This window comes from Carica papaya, chromosome 1 (genome assembly GCF_054855325.1).
Source record: "Carica papaya isolate Zhongbai chromosome 1, ASM5485532v1, whole genome shotgun sequence".
Lineage (NCBI taxonomy): Eukaryota > Viridiplantae > Streptophyta > Magnoliopsida > Brassicales > Caricaceae > Carica > Carica papaya.
The window spans coordinates 2,643,452-2,660,766 of NC_142309.1; the positions used below are offsets into that span (position 1 = coordinate 2,643,452).

The 17,315-nt window shown below is 33.8% G+C and overlaps 2 protein-coding genes across 2 annotated transcripts; both read left to right on the forward strand.

The window, feature by feature from the left end:
• Positions 1-729: 729 nt before the first annotated feature.
• LOC110822380 (DEAD box RNA helicase family protein) lies at positions 730-7,636 on the forward strand. Its single transcript, XM_022052489.2, has 9 exons — positions 730-931; positions 2,251-2,640; positions 3,062-3,211; positions 3,658-3,726; positions 4,283-4,552; positions 5,019-5,369; positions 5,539-5,816; positions 6,166-6,543; positions 6,764-7,636. Exons 2-9 carry the CDS (start codon positions 2,329-2,331, stop codon positions 7,203-7,205), a joined length of 2,250 nt encoding a protein of 749 aa, XP_021908181.1. The 5' UTR covers positions 730-931; positions 2,251-2,328; the 3' UTR covers positions 7,206-7,636.
• Positions 7,637-11,043: 3,407 nt separating this feature from the next.
• Positions 11,044-15,872, forward strand: MYB118 (myb domain protein 118). Its single transcript, XM_088221521.1, has 3 exons — positions 11,044-11,882; positions 13,170-13,296; positions 14,744-15,872. The coding sequence occupies exons 1-3, from the start codon at positions 11,113-11,115 to the stop codon at positions 15,440-15,442; spliced, it is 1,596 nt and encodes a 531-aa protein (XP_088077647.1). The 5' UTR covers positions 11,044-11,112; the 3' UTR covers positions 15,443-15,872.
• The last annotated feature ends 1,443 nt before the right edge of the window (positions 15,873-17,315 follow it).

Consider the following 17,315-nt stretch of genomic DNA (forward strand, 5'->3'; position numbering starts at 1 on the left):
TTGGATATAATTTAGTTGAGAGAGCTTCGCTCTTGCAATTGGGTCATTGCAATTACGGGTTAGATGTCTAATTATATAGATGATAATGATAATGTCTTGTATCTGAACTGGTGACTCATTTTTCCAAGTAATGGAAAGAGGATCGAAATATGTCACTAAACGACTACTAAAACAAAGATGGACTGTTAAGAACGTAAATGAAGTAGGATTGTTAGTTAGTCAGATCTAGTGAATTGTACATGAATTATATATGAACTATAGTTGGAGGATGAAATAGTATAAATTCATGAATTAAGATTGATTTATTCAAAATAATTATAATTTTTTTAAAAATAAATTTTACAAATTAATATTTTTTATTTTAAACATAATTTCAGTTTAATTATTTGTAATGAATTTCATGAATATTTTTTTTTCCGACCACGAGTATTTATTAATTTGATAAATTCATTCCTCTAAAAAAACTTAAAAATATATTGTTTTAATTTTATTACAATTTTTAAAAGAATAGTTTCTATTATTAAAAAATAATTTTATTAGAATTTTTTAGGACATTATTTTCTATTTTTTTTTTAAAAGTAATTGTGTTTTAAAATAAATCGTAGAAATACAAATTGGCAACTATAGTCAAAATGGAAACAGTAACTGCGTACATACTACGGTTAAGCGTCTAAATCACCGCCCTCACCTAACTTTATACGTGTGGTTCCTATAAGTATCCGGGCTCCCTCGTTCCATCTCCCTCTTCGATTTCTCTCTCTCTCTGTACGCTTCTTCTTTCTCTTTGAGCGTATTCCTCTCTCTCGGAGTAAGGGTTATTAAAGCAATAATTAGAAACATCGAGAGAACGCAGAGAGAGAGAGAGGAGATTTCATTCCTTACAAGCGTTTTTCGCATCACGTTTATCTTTCACGTAAAACGGCTCCGTCAGGTAGATCGTTTTTAGCAATTCATTTTTTTCCTCAGATCTGAATCTCTTTTTCTAGGTTCTGTGGGATGATCGGCCTTTTTTCTGGAACTAAGTGTGTTTCTGCTTTCTATTTATGTATGTTGCAAAAATATCTCTTTAATTGTGACTGGTTGGTGTGTGAGAAAGTGTAAATGGAGCAGAAAATGTGTTGCGTAGTGGATTTTCTGTTGTAAGAGGAGAACAAAAGGTTTGCTGCGATTTCCTTTTTTTTTTTAAATAAATTTTTAGGGCTTGTCTGGGGAGATTTTGTCAATTTTGACAAAAATTAGGATGCGGATAAAGCCGGGGTTTGGGTCTGTAATATTGTTGGAAGCCTGACGGAATAGGTTAGGGTTGTTTTTCGTTCTATGCTCTTTTTTTCTACGATGGAGTGCGAATGTCTTTTCTGAGAGTAGATTCTTTTTTCTTTTTTCTATGGAGCGGATAATGGACTAGCATTGGTAACTTACTGGTCGAATTTGAGTGTGATAAATAAGTTTATTGAATGTAATTAAATGTTGATTCTAGTTTTTAGTATCCTTTATTTAATAAATTGTTATTAGGATGCTCAGAATTTATCTTTTCTGATATATAATTTGTCGTTTAATATATAAGTTTCTATGCCGGAGTAGATTCTTTTTTTTCTTTTTTTTTTTTTATGGAGCGGGTAATTGATTCGTATTTGTTAACTTACTGGTCGGATTTGAGTTGATCCTAGTTTTTATTATCCTTTATTTAATAAATAGCTATTAGGATGATCTGAATTTGTCTTTTCTTGAGTACAAATGTCCTTTCCAGAGTAGATTCTTTTTTTCTTTTCTTATGGAGCGGGTAATGGATTCGTGTTTGTTAATATGCTGGTTGGATTTGAGTCTGATATATAAGTTTGTTGAATGTAATTAAATGTTGTTTAATAAATAATTATAGGATGCTCTCTGAATTTGTTGGTGCATTGATGCCATAGATAATCAAACCATAGATGAATTGAAAGATCTTTTTGGCTGAAAATTGCTCTAGGAAGAAATGTTTTCTAGTCTTCAAGAGTAAAAAAGAGGGTGACTCCTAGGGTATTGTAAAATATATATTCATTAGAGTTATGTAGTTATGTACTTTCCTGTTCTAGTTTCAAAATGGTGGTCTTCTTAAGTATTACTATGCATTTGATTTCTTTTATCGAAATTTTACTGATGATGTTGATTCTTGATTTTGCATGGTTGTGTCTTGAGCATGCCATGGCTGTATCAGGAATTGTGGTGATAACTATGTGTTGCATCTTACAATATCTTCACTGTTAATTGCAGAGGACTATTGTTAGTTTCCATTTTTGCTCCAGTAAAAGAATTTTGTGGTTGCAAGATTAGTTTTACTGGTCCCTTTTAATGGCTGCCACTGCAACTGTCCCTTCTAGTGGTCCCCGATATGCACCTGAGGATCCCACTCTCCCCAAGCCATGGAGAGGTCTGGTTGATGGTAGAACTGGATACCTTTACTTCTGGAATCCAGAGACCAACGTCACTCAGTATGAAAGGCCTCAAAGCTCAGCTCCTCCTCCCAAGTCTTCTTTTGCACCTATTAGTTCTTCACTGCAAGTTCAACAACCTTCGCATGGACAGCCCGGCAGGGAGGATGATAGGTATGGAAGAGGCAGCAATGGTGGATCCAAGATGGAAGGAGGGTTGAGGTTAAATCAGGTATTTGATTTTATCTGCTATTTTGCATTCTGAATTGTCATTTTTGATGTTTGTTTGTGGTTTGAAGTGTCCAACCCTTTTATTCTACTTAATTTGGTGTAGAAAGTTCTTCAGTTCGTATCAGGTCTGCCTCTGTTTTATTCTAGTTTTTATTTGAATATCTGGGATTCGGTTGCAAGACGTTTGGTGTCGTTAGGTTAAAGCTAGCTGTTTGAGATCTAATATTCTTGTCTTGTGTTCAGTTGGCTAGCATTTTACCAATCATCAAATAAACTGCGAATTTCCCAAAAATACCAGCTTGACCTTATTTGTTCTAGATATGTTGGTGCAATGGTTGAGTTCTCGAATTGTGTGTGTGTGTGTGTATGCTTTGTGTCTGATCTGCTGTGGAGCTAATATTGTGAATGTATTTCTTAAACAGAGGGTTGGATCATTTCATTCTCATGATATCCCGAATGGTTTAGCAAATGTTGCACATGGAGGATCCTCTGCTAGAGGAAATGGTCCATCAACTGCAGGGACTGGTTTGTCCACAGAGGCTTATCGTTCTCGGCATGAAATAACTATTACTGTGAGTATAAAGGCTATGAATGCATTGCTTTAGCGTGTATTGTTTTTTGTGCTTAGTAATGTTGTATATGTATGGGTAATTCTGATGCTAATTTCCCTTTTTTTGTTTCCACATCCTTGCTTGATGTTAGTTATGGTTCATGTGGGTAGATAATTTGGATGCTAATTTTATTTGTGTATATAGGAACGTAATGCTAATTTTGCTTCTTCATTTTTTGACTGACTGAAAACTGTAAAATAAGATTTTCCCAATAGTATTGGAATTTTCATCTATAAGTCACTTGCTTTTAGATATTTTTTAATTTCAATGTGGTCATCTCTATGTTTAGCAGACTATATGGGTGGTTATACCTGCACTTATTTTCTGAATCTTGCTAATATATGTACTCCTCTGCCTTTTCTTTCTTGTTTGCTGTTGACCATTTCTTTGCTCCTGAACTCTATCAGGGAGATCAGGTGCCTCCGCCTTTCATGTCTTTTGAAGCTACTGGTTTTCCACCTGAGATTCTTAGAGAGGTATGGATATCTTTGCTGTCATCTTTTTTCACCCTACCCTTCCCCTCCATGTAGTACTGTTGTTTGGTATTTCTTAGATGATCTGAACTATGTATTACTAGTGTTCTTTTGTGCAAGGTTATATGATTACTGGACCTCCAATCTTGAGTTTTCAGACTCATTTTATTTTTTGCCAACTGCACTTTTTTTTGGTCGCAGGTGCGATATTTGCTCCTGGGAGGAGCTAATGTCGTACGCTGTGCTGCCCTCTGTATGGGGCCTTGCAAATAATTTGGAGCGCCCTTATACGGTGGACCAATTTTTGAAAGGGCTTTACGAATCACCCAAGTTCGTGGCCGGGCCTGCCAATGGTGATTTTCAACCTGCTACTCGGTCCGAACACAAGAAGAGGCTTCCTCCCACTCCAGCTTGCATCTGCAAGCATTGGCCGTCTGCAAATGGGGGATGATGCTTCTTCTGGGCTAAGCCATTCTATAAAGGCCCTCCAAAAAAATCAATCAGAAATCTTCAAGCCGGTACCTTATTCACAGGGGCTGCTGGATTTTTGCTTTTCCAGGTACATGGTGCCGGATTCTCTGCCCCAACTCCAATTCAAGCACAGTCATGGCCAATCGCATTGCAAAGTAGAGATATAGTGGCCATTGCTAAAACAGGGTCTGGGAAAACTTTGGGTTACTTGATTCCAGGCTTCATACATCTCAAACGGTGCCGCAATAATCCTCAATTGGGTCCCACTGTTTTGGTATTGTCACCAACAAGGGAGTTGGCAACGCAAATACTGGATGAGGCCGTAAAGTTCGGGAAGTCATCAAGAATATCTTGTGCGGTATGTTAATTTCGAAAAGAAAAATCTTGTGCGCTATGTCATGTTCATGTATATATGTTGAGAACTGGTTAGTACCTGTTGGTGTTTTTCCATTCCGTTCTTACTAGTTTCCTTGGATTTCTTTACTGATTTATGTCCATGAATGGCCCAGAAAAATATCTGTTTACTTTGGAGATGAATGTGATCTGAGTATATTTGTATAATCTTGATTTGGTTAACAAGTGTATAATATTTTTTGGAAACTCTATTTCTTTGCAATAAGTCCGTGTTTGAGATTTCTCCATGTGATTTAAAGTCATGTTCACTGTCTACTTCTAATCAATGAATTTGTTTCAAGAAGATCCATCACTAACCTGTAATATTTCAAATGGAGATAGAACATTGTAGTTATTGTGGCTGCTAGTGAAAATAGGCAAAAGACATGGTTTGTTACTAACTAAGCTTATTGTATGTTTCTTTACTGAAGTGTTTGTATGGAGGTGCACCCAAGGGTCCTCAACTTAGAGATATAGAAAGGGGAATAGATATCGTGGTTGCAACTCCTGGCCGTTTGAATGACATTCTTGAGATGAGGAGAATCAGCCTAGACCAAGTTTCTTACCTCGTGCTAGATGAGGCTGATCGGATGTTAGATATGGGTTTTGAGCCTCAAATACGGAAGATTGTGAAGCAGGTGCCTGCTAAGCGACAAACGCTCATGTACACTGCTACATGGCCAAAGGAAGTTCGGAAAATAGCAGCAGATCTACTTGTTCATCCTGTTCAGGTTAATATTGGCAATGTTGATGAGCTCGTGGCGAACAAGTCTATCACACAGGTTTGGATATCGTTCTTCTAATCTTTTCGGGGCCTTGGTCAGTCTATTTAATCTCATTTATTATGGATTATTGGTGTCTTGTCTATGCGTCTTGGAGTCTTCAATGATTTATCTTTTGGAATGGTTTATATCTGAAGTATTTGATAATTCATCTTTTTTTGTGTTTCAGTGTGTTGAAGTTTTGGCACCTTTGGAAAAACATCGACGATTAGAGCAGATATTGCGTTCTCAGGAACCAGGTTCCAAGATAATTATTTTCTGTTCAACCAAGAAGATGTGTGATCAACTAGCCAGAAACCTTGTGCGTCATTTTGGAGCTGCTGCTATTCATGGAGACAAATCGCAGAGTGAGAGGGATCATGTGTTGAGTCAATTTCGCACTGGGAGGTCTCCAGTGCTTGTGGCAACTGATGTTGCTGCTCGTGGACTGGATATTAAAGACATCAGGTTGGAGAATGTTGCATTTATGCATCTCCTTTTCGTTTAGTTTAAAGCATGTTGGTTTGCGCACACATTCATTTTGTTGTTGAGTTAATTTAGGGACTCTCAATTAATTGACAAGCCTAGATTGCATATTGCAAGTTCGTAGCTGATATTGACATTTGGACTTTCAGAATTGGGATCTAGCCATTTTCATCGCATCTGTGCCTTTATTACTAAAAATTATTATCTCTTGCATCTTTGATTGTGAATTGCTCGAAATAGGACTAACCCAATCTGTAGGTTGGTTTTACTATTTTCTTTTCTATAATCAATTACCGAGTTAACTGTTGTCTTCTCCTAAAATGTGTTACAGGATGGTTATCAACTATGACTTTCCAACTGGAGTAGAAGATTATGTTCACAGGATCGGGAGAACTGGAAGGGCTGGTGCCACTGGACTGGCTTACACATTCTTCAGTGACCAGGATGCAAAGTATGCTTCGGATCTTATCAAAGTTTTGGAAGGGGCAAACCAAAGAGTTCCCCCAGAGATTCGCGAGATGGCCTCACGGAGTGGTGGGATGGGCAGGCCTCGTCGTTGGGGCCCAAGTAGTGGTGGCCGTGGTGGACGTAGTGATTTAGGATATGGTGGAAGGGATAGTGGTAGAGGTCGCTGGGGGCCTTATTCTTCGTCTTCTAGCCGGCAAGAAAGAGGTGGAGGCCGTGGCTACGACAGTGAGTCACGTGACAGGTATCTGGGCCACTTGTGTTTGAGCAGGAAGTTTACTTTTATACTCAGGGAAGAGAATTTGAACAAAAGTAACCGTCATATTGTTATTCATAATTCATCAAAGTTCATTACTAAATGCTCATGTTAAAATCGAACTACTATTCCTTTTGTGATGTCTTGTAACTGTTTACACTTATATGCTGGAAAGTAATATCGGGAATTCTGTTTTATGGATTAACAGGTATGAGCGTGGTTATAATAATGGGTATGATAGGGCTCGTAGTAGTCGGAGCCCTGACAGGGGATCAGGTCGAGGTGACCGTGCTAAGATCTCACGAGAGCGCAGCTTCAGCCCTGACAGGTATGACAAGGCTTCAGCAGCACGATCCCCAGCACGAAGTTTTCATGAGATGATGATGAAGCGTGGTCGATCACCTCAACGCCAGCGTATATGTGTGAATTCACGTAGTCCAAGTCGGGAAAGGTCACGATCACCTCATGGTGGTGCAAGGAGGGAAAAAGGATCATACAATCATGATAATTATAGGGAGTGGAAGAGATCACCTGATGGTGGCACTGCTGGCGGGAAAAATCCATCGAATTATGGTGAAGAGGAGGAAGGCCTGATTCCAGCAGATGGAAACAGTAGGAACCCTCCAGATGTAGATCGAGCTGCGGAGTAGGATCCCTGACAAATATACCGACCTTAAAGGCGCTTTCTCATGGCGGTTTTGGTAACAATCTGGCACTTTTTTGTCGTTTGTTGGTTAAAAAGTTTCTTGTTGGAACCGGAAGCAGCGATAACAGGAACTAATACAAGTGTGAAAAGAGATTATATATGCCCCCACAACACTCGGGGCTTGGACTTAATCCTTAATCTTGAGCAGTCTTTGATTTTGTCAAGCATTAGCCATCTCATATTCTTTTTGTTAGGAGGTTAACAAGCAGGCATAGCAACAGTAGATGTTATGTGAGCTATGCTATTTCTTCTAGTATTGGTGTGTATGTTCTGTGTAATATGATCTTTTAATCGGCATGAAAGATTCAAGTTCTTTACTTTGAAGTACATGATAGTGGGATTGGAAACACTTCTGTTCCAAACACTTTTCTCTCATTTCTGTTTTCTTTTATTTCTTTAACTTTTCGAAAAGTTCTTTTGTTATATTTTATTTTCAAGGAAGCTGTTTATATGTCTGGGATTGTCGAAACTCGAAGCAGGCGACTCTAAAGGTGGGAAGCATAATGTTTCTTAGATAGAATGACACTTAGTTTCTTGTCCTTGAGTTCAAATTATAGCTCAAGACTAATCAACAATTTGATTCAATTTTATCTAGAGCTTTGATGTATTATTTGTGTCATGTTATACTACCATCCTTCCTGTTACAAGGGGGATAATGTTGCGGAAAATTGTGGTAAACGTTAAATTTAGCTCGCAGTTACTCTCAACTCGAGAATTTAGCCCTTGCTGAGTTTAATTTTGGGAGCTTTATATTTTCAGTTAGATTGAACTTGGTGATAGTTTTTGTGGCAAATACTTATAGTTCGTTCGTATATCGTATATAAGAACAGGTTGTAACCAAAATTTTCAAACGTTTAAGCAGAATTAATACTTTATGTAATATAAAGGGTAGCAAAGGTAGGGATGTTGATAGTATGAGCTTAAGATGGGTTTAGGAGATTACAAATGGAGTTCATGCCCGATATTGTGGTAAAAAAGATACTAGCCTTTACATACAAATGGACGCTTATACATCTTGTTTAACTTGCCATCCACCCACCGGTTTCTATTGGAATCCGCATTTATTAATTATTCTTTTGAAACTAATTTTGTTTGTTTTCTTCAAGTATTAACAAATTTAAGCAGATGCCAAAATTTTAAGTAGACAAATCTCTTTTTTTGGGTTTTTAAGAGCAAGACTTCAATTCGACCATCCAATTTTAACTAGTAATATTAACCATTCTTTGTTTTACTGATTCGTGATATATATATATATATATATATATACATGATGAAACTAAAATAATTATAACTTTAAGACTACATTATGATGATATAATTTTATTAAAAAATAACATACATTATCATCATCATGAAGTATCATGTGATGTTTAAAATTTTAAAATAAATCGTAAAATTAGATTAAAAAATTTCTCAGAATTATTTTAATATTACATGCAAATAGATAAGTGTATATATTGTAATAATATAAATATAAATTTATGAAAAATACACTATCAAAAATATAATAATAAATTATTATATTAATTTTTTTTAAACAAAAATAGAAATAAAAAGCCATGAAATGATTTCATTGAGCTAATAAATATTATTACAATAGTGTATTAATATGTCAAAAATTAATTGATTAATATATCGAATATCACTAAATTTGTTTCAAGAATATAAAAATTAAAATTAAAGAAAGTTGATATGAAACCAAGAGATATTAATGTATCAAAAATTTGATTAACATGAACTTATTTAGGAATTTAAAATATGCAAATCCTTTATATAATTGAAGCTCATGAGCAAATCACATATTTCCTTTCTTCCAATACATCATTAATCATGGATATATGTGTGTGTGTATATATATATACACACACATATACATACACACACACACACACACACATATTTGACATGTTTACATATTTCAGGGACTTTCATTACTATTACAATCATAAGAAAATTAATCTAAAAAAAGTATTACAAATTTAATTTCTATTCATGGTCAAGATAGTTAAATGAATTATCTTTGACTTTTTATGTTTCTCAATTTGTACATATACATATATATGTATATGCTTATATATATATATATGCTTCCATTGAATTGAAAAATATGTTTAGTTGTCCATTTTTTTGTAATTAATATATATATATATATATATATATATATATATAAAAGATAATTTTTTGGTTGGGATATTCGATATGGATTTATATAACATGACCCATCAATTAAAATACTCAAACACACTCGTATATATTATATACATCACACTAAATAAATATTATATTTATGAAAATACAATTTATTTCAAAAATATTTTAATAATCAAATGATAAAGATGTGAGACTCAATAAACACTAATGATTGTTATTATTCTTAAATGGGAAAATTCTAGAGGAATTATTTCTTTCACCCTAAAAGGATATTAATGTTTTGTTTGTCAATATATATATATATATGTATATATTGTTTTGTTACTACTTCCTTCCCCATCATTTTCCAGGTTCTATCCTATATTTGTACCTTTCCATTTTATGACAAGATTTATTACACTCGTGTTGCGGAGTGGAAGAAGTAAAAAATGAAGTCAAATTCTCACAACATATATATATATATATAATAATAACATATACATATCTATATATGGGGATATTTATGTGTGTATATATATATCTACCAAACTTATGGGTTTTACAATCTATTAATATGTATTTTGCATCTATAAATATAGATATGTATGTATGTATATATATATATATAGATAGAACTAAGGGATATGGTATTAGTGAAAATTTTGGAAAACTCTTTAGCATTTTTGGGATAGAGAATATATATTATAATATATTGGCTAATTATATTTAAATAACTTATAAGTGGAAAAAGGCACTTAATTTTGACCCTTTTCTTGCAGGTAGCTACTTAATTATAAGCTATATATGTATATATAATATACTGAGTAAATTATATATGGAACAGAATAATTAATTACATACTTTAATTTAAAAAGATATATTAAAACAAAATTAATTATGTATTAATGTAGATTCATTTAATTAGAAACTAATTTTGGTAAAAGCATTAAATATTCAGTTACAGAAAAGTAACTGCTCTTTAGTTTCATGTTAATACATATAATTTTACCCTCATGAGTCATGCCTCTATCTAAATTTCTAGAAGCACCCTTTTGTAATTACCTAATATGGAAATAAATTAAGGAATTACCATAATTATTAATATTAATTACCTTCCTTATTAGATTAAGAAATTTAATTACCCTAAAAATGGCAATATATATAACTAATTAAAGAGGGTTGACCAGGTTGACTCCCCCCCCCCCCCTCTCTCTCCCCCTCACCACCATAATTTTCCAATAAAGAAATTAAAATAATCATTGATAAATTCAAGGGTAAAATGGGAAATTAAAAATTTAAAGGGAAGAAAAAACCATTATAAAATCCTCAAATTGACCCCACCAACCACGTTTCTGACCGTCCGATTGTACCTACCTTCACTTGGATCACCATCCAACGGATGAGAATGAATAAAGCCAAAGCCAAAAAAGCACAAATGCGGTGAAAGACTGACACGTGTCCTTGACATTTCCAAAACACTACAAAACCCTTTAAAGAACGAAATGATTGAACTCCCCGTTTTGCCCTTGAGCTTCACTTGGGTAAAGTGAGAAGCTAAACAGTCGCACTCAACTTCAAATAAGAGCCCTTCCTTTGCCAAGTCATCCATGGCTGATTTTCTGCCACGTGTACACCAATTTCTCCCTATTAAAACCCCCCATTTTGCTCTCACCAACCATCAAACCATTTCTTCCCCACCCTCTGAAAATTTTCTCTCCTCCATGGATTCCACCTTCAGGGAGGAATACCCCTTTCTCTCCAGTCTTCTTTATGATAATCCAACCAAACCAGTGCTTGAAAACGATTTCACCATTGATGGGTTCAAGTTATCCAACTATAACTACTCGTCATCCTCGTCTTCCTCCTCGGTTTCTTCTTCTTCTACCCCGAAAGGGTTATTCCACCACCTTCACTCTGTCAATAATTTCCAATCCAATCCCGTTAATGGGTCTTCTCCTCCGTTCCGTTTGAACCAGTTCTCCACTGAAGGGTCCGCAAAAAATCCCCTCTTTGGGCTCTCATCGACATGCAGTTCCGATCCTTTCGAGCCCTACACAAATGGGTTTTCATCGTTTTCAAACGATAATCTCTTGATCAACCCACCTGCTGCTGCTACTGGTTATAATGGCGGCACTAAAGTTTATAATCTGTCTGATTCTGTGAACAGTTCTGTTTTGCATGGCTTGCAGGGGAAAACTAGCTTATCGTGGGATTTTAACCTTCCAGAGATCGGGTCTAAGCCGATCACCGGAACCGGCCAGATTTATTCGCCGGCGCTGGGTTTAATCTCCGGCGATCAAGGATCCGCATCTGGGTATAAAGTTCCCGATGAAGCATCAGGCATTGTCGGGGTTAATGGGTATCGAGAGAATGCTAATGATGCCGAGAAGAAGGAGATGGTGACCAACAAGAAGCCTCAGGTGAAAAAAGCTTATAGTCCTCAGAGGAATCTGAATATCACCAAAGGCCAGTGGACCCTTGAAGAAGACAGGTATTCGATACATGAAATAATATTTTTTCTTTCAATTTCTTTTTTTTTTTTTTTTTTTTTTCAGGTTTTGTATTTTAATTTTTTTCCCTCAAAATTTAATTAGTTGAATAATTATTACATTACATACCTTTTTTCTATAAGATATTGTAAGTTTAAGATAAAAACGTGTCTTCCACGTGTTCTTCACGTGCTCTTGTTAAATTTTTTTTATTTTTTATTTTTTATTTTAAATTCTTTTTTACTTTAAAATTTCGTACGTTTTTACGTATTTTATTTTTCACTCGCTAAAAAATACTTAAGTTGAATAGTTAGTCTATTATGTGTCCTTTTTCTATAAGAGATTGTAGGTTCATATTGGACCTGCGTATTCCACGTGTATTTTCTAATAAATATTTTGTGCATATATATAATGTTATTAATCAACTTTAAATATTTTTTCTTTTCAAAATTCTTTCATTTGTTATTTATTATTTTAAGTTTCTTTTATTTTAGAGTTTTCGTACTTTTTTACGTGTTTTACTTTCACTTATCAATAAACACTTAAATAGTTAGTACATTACGTGTCCCTTCTTTTAAAAAAAGATTATAGGTTCAAGTTGAACATGCGTGTTCCACGTGTTCTTACTAGTAAGTTTTTTTTATTGGTGTATATATGTAATGTTATTAATAAAATTTAAATATTTTTTGTTTCAAATTTTTTTTCATGTTTAATATATATATATATATATATGTAGTGTTATTAGTAAAATTTCTATATTTTTTTTTTAAAAATTTGTTATTTTTATTTTAAATTATGTTTGTCTTAGCGTTTCGTATTTCGTTTTCGTGTTTTGATTTTTATCTACGAGGAAATATTTACTTGAATAGTTAATAAATTACGTGTCAATCTCTCTATAAAAGACTGTAGGCTTGAGTTGAACATGCGTATACCACGTGTTCTTGTTAACGAACATTTTTTACAATTGTTGTATATATGTAATATTATTAATAAAATTTATATATATATATATATATTTCAAAATTATTTTATTTTTATTTTAAATTTCTTTTATTTTAGGGTTTCCTATTTTTTTACATGTTTTTTTTTTCTATTCAACAAAGAGTAGTTACTTAATATATATTATGTATCCCTCTCTCTATAATAGATTATAAGTTGTTCAAGTTGAAGTTGTGTGTTATTTACGTGTAATATTATCAAATTTATGTACTTATTCTCTAATATATATACATATATATATACACAAATAATTGAATTTGTGAATTATAATGTTGGTGTTAATTTGGCAGGATGTTAATCCAGTTGGTGGGACGTTTTGGAACAAAGAAATGGTCTCAGATTGCTAAGATGCTGAGAGGAAGAGTCGGGAAGCAATGCAGGGAGAGATGGCACAACCATTTGAGGCCTGACATCAAGGTCTCTCTCTCTCTCTCTCTATACTTTTATACAGATATATACATACACATATAGAATACATATACACCAAAATCTGCATATGCACAACACAGCAACCTTTCCAACATATGGTATCATGTGTTCATTTTCTGTTCAAAGCAAAAAGCTTCGAACATTATATGTACATTTAATCATTTTCATTTTATACTACATATATATATATATATGAATACACATACACGAGCATTAATTATATTAAAGCATATTACATATATATATATGTGTGTGTATAGGAAACTTCTGTGGGACTAGATAGAGATATGTATTTATACAGTACTTTTATTACATTTAAAACAAAATATTTTAAAATAACTTTTTTACTTTTATATTTTTTATTTTATTATATTTTATGTCTGTATTATACCTTTTTTATGCGTGTTTTATAAAGTATATAATTATTTGCTTTATTAATCCATCTGTCATTAAGCGCGTGACAACACATGTCGATTCATCTGTCGTTGAGCGCGTGACAACGCATATTGACATGCATTGCGACGGGTGCTAGTTGGACTCCAAGTCATTCGATTCGGATTTTACTTTTGCTAAAAATTTTAAATTTTCAATTTTAAAAATTTACATTGCATGTAAATTACCATTTTTTTTTTCTTAAACTAGGTTAATTATTTCTTTCAATATTTGAATGTATATCGTCATTTAGTGATGTAATTACAGATATATATATATATATATATATGAAACGTATATCCATCATAACTTATAGTGACGCCATCCTAGATGTATGTATGTATAAATGTACGTCTGCAAAATGCATGTGAATCCCGTATCTTTGTATATATGCTATACTATTGATATTAATGCATACCCACTTATCTATATATGTATGTAACCACGCAAAATAAAACTTTTACATATATATACACACCATTTACACCTGTATCTCATTTGTTCCATATATATATATATATATATATATATATATATATATATATATACACCCACAAAGGAACTTGAATTAGGATGATATTAATACAATTGCTTGCTTAATTAGCGCATGGCATAGCTAGACTCAAGCTGAACTTCCTCTTCATACATCTCCTCCATCTGTATAGTAATAATATTAATAATAATCAATTATTACTAATTAAATGATTAATAGATTTATTTTCTTATAGGAGTTTCGGTACAATGTATTTTTATTGAGGGATTATATTTAATTTTGTTATTATTAATATTTATTTATCCCTTAATTGATATATCTATATATATATATATATAAGAACAAGTGGATAGATAATAATAATAATATTAATATTTTTATTGAGGGATTAATAGATTTATTTCTTTGTAAGAGTGTATGGGTTCGAATTTATTTTCGTTTGAAAATTATATTTTATATAGATAAAATTAATATTTATGTATAATTTAATTGATGAATGTATGAATACAGAAGGAGGAGTGGACAGAAGAAGAAGACCTAATCCTGATCAACGCTCACCAGGAGATCGGAAACCGGTGGGCTGAGATGACTCGGAGGCTCCCAGGCCGCTCTGAAAACACCATCAAGAACCACTGGAACGCAACCAAGCGAAGACAATCCTCCAGCCGCAGATCAGGCAAAAATAGCGGCAAGCCAAAACATGAGATGCTCCAAAATTACATCAGAACTGTCACGGCCTCTGGTTCATCTTCAACCTATTCCAACACCACCTACAACCAGAAAATTCCCGTCGTCCCCGCCGGCGCCGGAGGATTTATCGGCTCTGGTACTCTCCCCAACTCCGGCTATGGTGGCTGGCCATTCACTCTTGCACCTGCTTCCAACGAGAACAATGATCAGGGAATAGATTTCTCTTATGATGGAGGATCGAGCATGGAGGTTAATGAAGGTAGTGAACGTAGCAGCTATGGCTATGGCGGGTACCCGATGGTTGACGATGGGATGGAAATTGGGTCGGGTCATGCGAATGGTTCCGGGTCTGCTGAGTCCGTTTATAATGCAAGCAGGGGGATGGAGTTTGACATGGGGGCAAGGATGGATGAAGATCAGGTGTATCATCAGAACAACTGGATGGCCATGCATGGCGGAGAGCAGGAGATGAGGAAGGAGATGGACCTGCTGGAGATGCTCTCTCATGGCAAAATCTGAGCTGGATACTCATCAGCTAGCTATTATCTCTTCATGATACAGAAATATATACATAAACAGAGTAGTATAGCAGCATGTAATATACCCTAGACAGTTTAAACAGGGTGCTTTAATGGCGGTCTGATATGGATGTTGTCGGTTAGTTGTCTTTAGGGTTTAAGCCTAGTTAATTTTCCCGTACAGTCTAAAAGAAGAGGGGAAAAAAGTTAATTTAAGGTTTTTATAGGGGTCGTTTTGCGAGAAAATTTTAGTTTGTGGGTGAAAATATAATAATCTAGAGAAGTGTGTGTTTCATTATGTAGATTCAGCAGGAATTTTCTCGCGACGACTATTAGGATTTAGTTGTGTGTTTTGTTTGTTTATGTTTAGCGTCTATAATGTTACAGAGACAGACTTGTATGGATGTTTAATAATATATGTGTTGTGTATATATGCTCTCTCTCTCTCTCTCTCTCTCTCTCTCTCTCTCTCTCTCTCTCTCTCTCTCTCTCTCTCTCTCTCTCTCTCTCTCTCTCTCTCTCTCTCTCTCTCTCTCTCTCTCTCTCCCTCTCTCTCTCTCTCTCTCTCTCTCTCTCCCCCTCTCTCTCTCTCCCTCTCTCTCTCTCTCTCTCTCTCTCTCTCCCTCTCTCTCTCTCTCTCTCTCCCCCTCTCTCTCTCTCCCTCTCTCTCTCTCTCTTTCTCTCTCCCTCCCTCTCTCTCTCTCTCTCTCTCTCTCTCTCTCTCTCTCTCTCTCTCTCTCTCTCTCTCTCTCTCTCTCCATACACATTAGCCATAAATATATGCATGTTATATGTAATTTCCATGTATATGGATTAAGCTTTATAGAACATAGATGTACATCTCATTATGTGGGTTTGCACCCACAAGCCCACATAATTATGTATAATACATGTATACACAGATACACATCTTATTACATATATATATATATATATATATATATAGAACATCAAGGAAAACATGTGTTCCACCTTTTTATCCTTAGCGTTCGGCTACTTATACCCTTTTTAAAAAATATTATAAAATTATTGATATATATGCGTTTATATAATTAATAAAATACATAAACTTTTACTAGAAAACTTACCTTATGGTATAAAAATAAGGTCAAGCCCCATAAAGGCCCACAAATGCCAAAGACAACCTACCACAAAGAAGAGAAAATAGAACACTAAACAATATTTTACCCATTTCACTTTACAAAGTTAACAAAATAATATTAGTAAATATAGCATTGGCAATTACATTTTTATTTACTTTGGGTAAATAGTGACTTATTTTTTAATTTATCGAGAAACTAAATTACTATCATATAAAATTAAAAATATTTGTCAAATAATAATAACTAGGGTGTCCGAGCCAATTCACACAAGTGAAGAATTAAAATTGTAAATAAGATTCGATAATACTAAGTCAATTAAGGCAAATTCTTTTAAATTTTTAAGAACCCATTTACTGATATTATTTAGTACCATGTTGACCTAAACATCGGAGTAATTCTTAAAAAAAATAAAAATAAATTTTCATCTCTTATCTTATATTATCATTATACCATCAATCAATTTTTATATATATTTTTTTAAAAATATAATTTTTAGAAGAACAAGATAAATAGAGATTCTGATACTTTTAAAAGTACATTTAGTATAATTTAAATATCAACTTTAAAAATCGACATTTGACGATATAAGTTTAAAAATATTATTTGAACCTCGTATCAATTAGTATGTTAACATTTGAAGATTTATACTCAAATGTATGAATTTACATCTTAATATGTTGGTTGTTAACTATAAACATCTTGTTAAGAAACTAGCAAGCTTATATCAATTATGTTCATTGCAATTTCAAAATCCCATAAAAAAAAATGAAA

Coding starts and splice junctions, on each gene's coding strand:
- LOC110822380 (XM_022052489.2), top strand. CDS start 2,329: ATGGCTGCCACTGCAACTGTCCCTTCTAGTGGTCCCCGATATGCACCT. Junction 4,553..5,018: donor CATCAAGAATATCTTGTGCG/GTATGTTAATTT, acceptor TCTTTACTGAAG/TGTTTGTATGGAGGTGCACC. Junction 5,817..6,165: donor CTGGATATTAAAGACATCAG/GTTGGAGAATGT, acceptor AATGTGTTACAG/GATGGTTATCAACTATGACT.
- MYB118 (XM_088221521.1), top strand. CDS start 11,113: ATGGATTCCACCTTCAGGGAGGAATACCCCTTTCTCTCCAGTCTTCTT. Junction 11,883..13,169: donor TGGACCCTTGAAGAAGACAG/GTATTCGATACA, acceptor TTAATTTGGCAG/GATGTTAATCCAGTTGGTGG. Junction 13,297..14,743: donor ATTTGAGGCCTGACATCAAG/GTCTCTCTCTCT, acceptor GTATGAATACAG/AAGGAGGAGTGGACAGAAGA.